The following is a 1,428-nucleotide window of genomic DNA, read 5'->3' as shown; positions in this document are numbered from 1 at the left end:
AGCCCATAATGCATTGTAGCTCATTGAGTCGATTGATCAGTTTGTCATGGCCGTATTGGCCTTGTGTTTGGGAAATTACTATTCAAATATATTTCTGACGTAAAGATATCTAGAGTTCTCGACCTGTTTATTTCTGTTGAACTGATAGGAGAAATATTGGTAATTTCGAAATAAAAAAAAAGAACTAAAGTACAGAACTTGCTTAAATTTTACAACTATTTAGTTTATGTGGAATCAACCGTACTGTCAGAATACATCATTTAACAGTAAACGTTTTCTACACAGCTGAATAAAGTTGAACGCAACTTGACAAGTATGATAAACGAGGTGAAGGCAGATGTAAATGTGCTCAATGTTAAGTACGAAACCTCCCACAAAGAGCTTAAATCTCTTCGTAATGATTTCACAGAGCTCGAAAGAGGTGTTCAAGGTATGGATGCACAGATTCAATTCATAGAGAATGATAAACTTGAAAAACAAAAAATAGAGTTACAAAAGCAAATTGATGACCTTAAAGAGCAAGCTGTTTTACTAGAAAAACATGATAGGAAGTATAACATACTGATATACGGTATAGATGACACTAAAAAAGATGAGAATGTGTATGCTATAACAAGAAAACTCTTCAGTGAAGACATGCATATTGACGAAAGAAAAGCTAATGATATACCCATCGCAAATGCACATAGAGTCCCTACACATGGGAAAGGTCCAAAGCCTATCATAGTTCGTTTCTTGCATTTTGGGGATAAGCAACTTATCATGTCCAACGCACACAACTTAAAAGGGAAAAAAATACGCATTCTTGATGATCTGCCAATTTCAATGAAGGAGGAGAGATATTTACTTTCGCACAATGCATACAAAATAAGAAAAAGGGACAAATTACAAACAAGAATTCGAGCAAAGGGGGCCCACATGACATTAGAGACTCGTAAAAATAGTTCAGAAGAATGGTCTACATGGGGATAACTGTTGTATTGCAGTTTTATATACTTTCTATATATACTATTACATGTATAAGATAAAAACTGGTTGCTATATAAAATGTCATATATATAATACTATTGAGTATATAAATTAACTAAGAATATAAAAAGATATAAATTTAATAATGAATTCTAGAACAAATTATATATTACATTGAAACAAGAATTTTGAATTGTTTAGATTTCTATTTACAGGCTTTAGATTGATAGTTCATGTAGTAAGTATAGAAAAGAAAAAAAAATTGTTGCTTTTTCATTTGGCTTACATTTTATTTTAAGTTTTGCTTCTTTATTTTTGCTTTATTTTGTTTTACTAGCTTGATTTGATATATTTTATTATTTATTTATTTTTCATGGCTTTTCTTGTTATGTTGAATAAATGCATGCATGCTTTAGCTTACATATAGGTATTATATGTTATAATGTGATTTGATTTAAT

The 1,428-nt window shown here is 30.4% G+C and overlaps 1 protein-coding gene across 1 annotated transcript; it reads left to right on the top strand.

Annotated features, from left to right (window-relative positions):
• The first annotated feature begins 315 nt into the window (after nucleotides 1-315).
• Nucleotides 316-972, top strand: LOC139484287 (uncharacterized). The gene has a single exon (XM_071268021.1). It carries the CDS (start codon nucleotides 316-318, stop codon nucleotides 970-972), a length of 657 nt encoding a protein of 218 aa, XP_071124122.1.
• The last annotated feature ends 456 nt before the right edge of the window (nucleotides 973-1,428 follow it).

The sequence above is a fragment of the Mytilus edulis genome, chromosome 8, assembly GCF_963676685.1.
Source record: "Mytilus edulis chromosome 8, xbMytEdul2.2, whole genome shotgun sequence".
Classification (NCBI taxonomy): domain Eukaryota; kingdom Metazoa; phylum Mollusca; class Bivalvia; order Mytilida; family Mytilidae; genus Mytilus; species Mytilus edulis.
Note: the sequence above shows the minus strand (reverse complement) of the source record. Positions and strands in the feature narration are given on the sequence as shown.

Coding starts and splice junctions, on each gene's coding strand:
- LOC139484287 (XM_071268021.1), top strand. CDS start 316: ATGATAAACGAGGTGAAGGCAGATGTAAATGTGCTCAATGTTAAGTAC.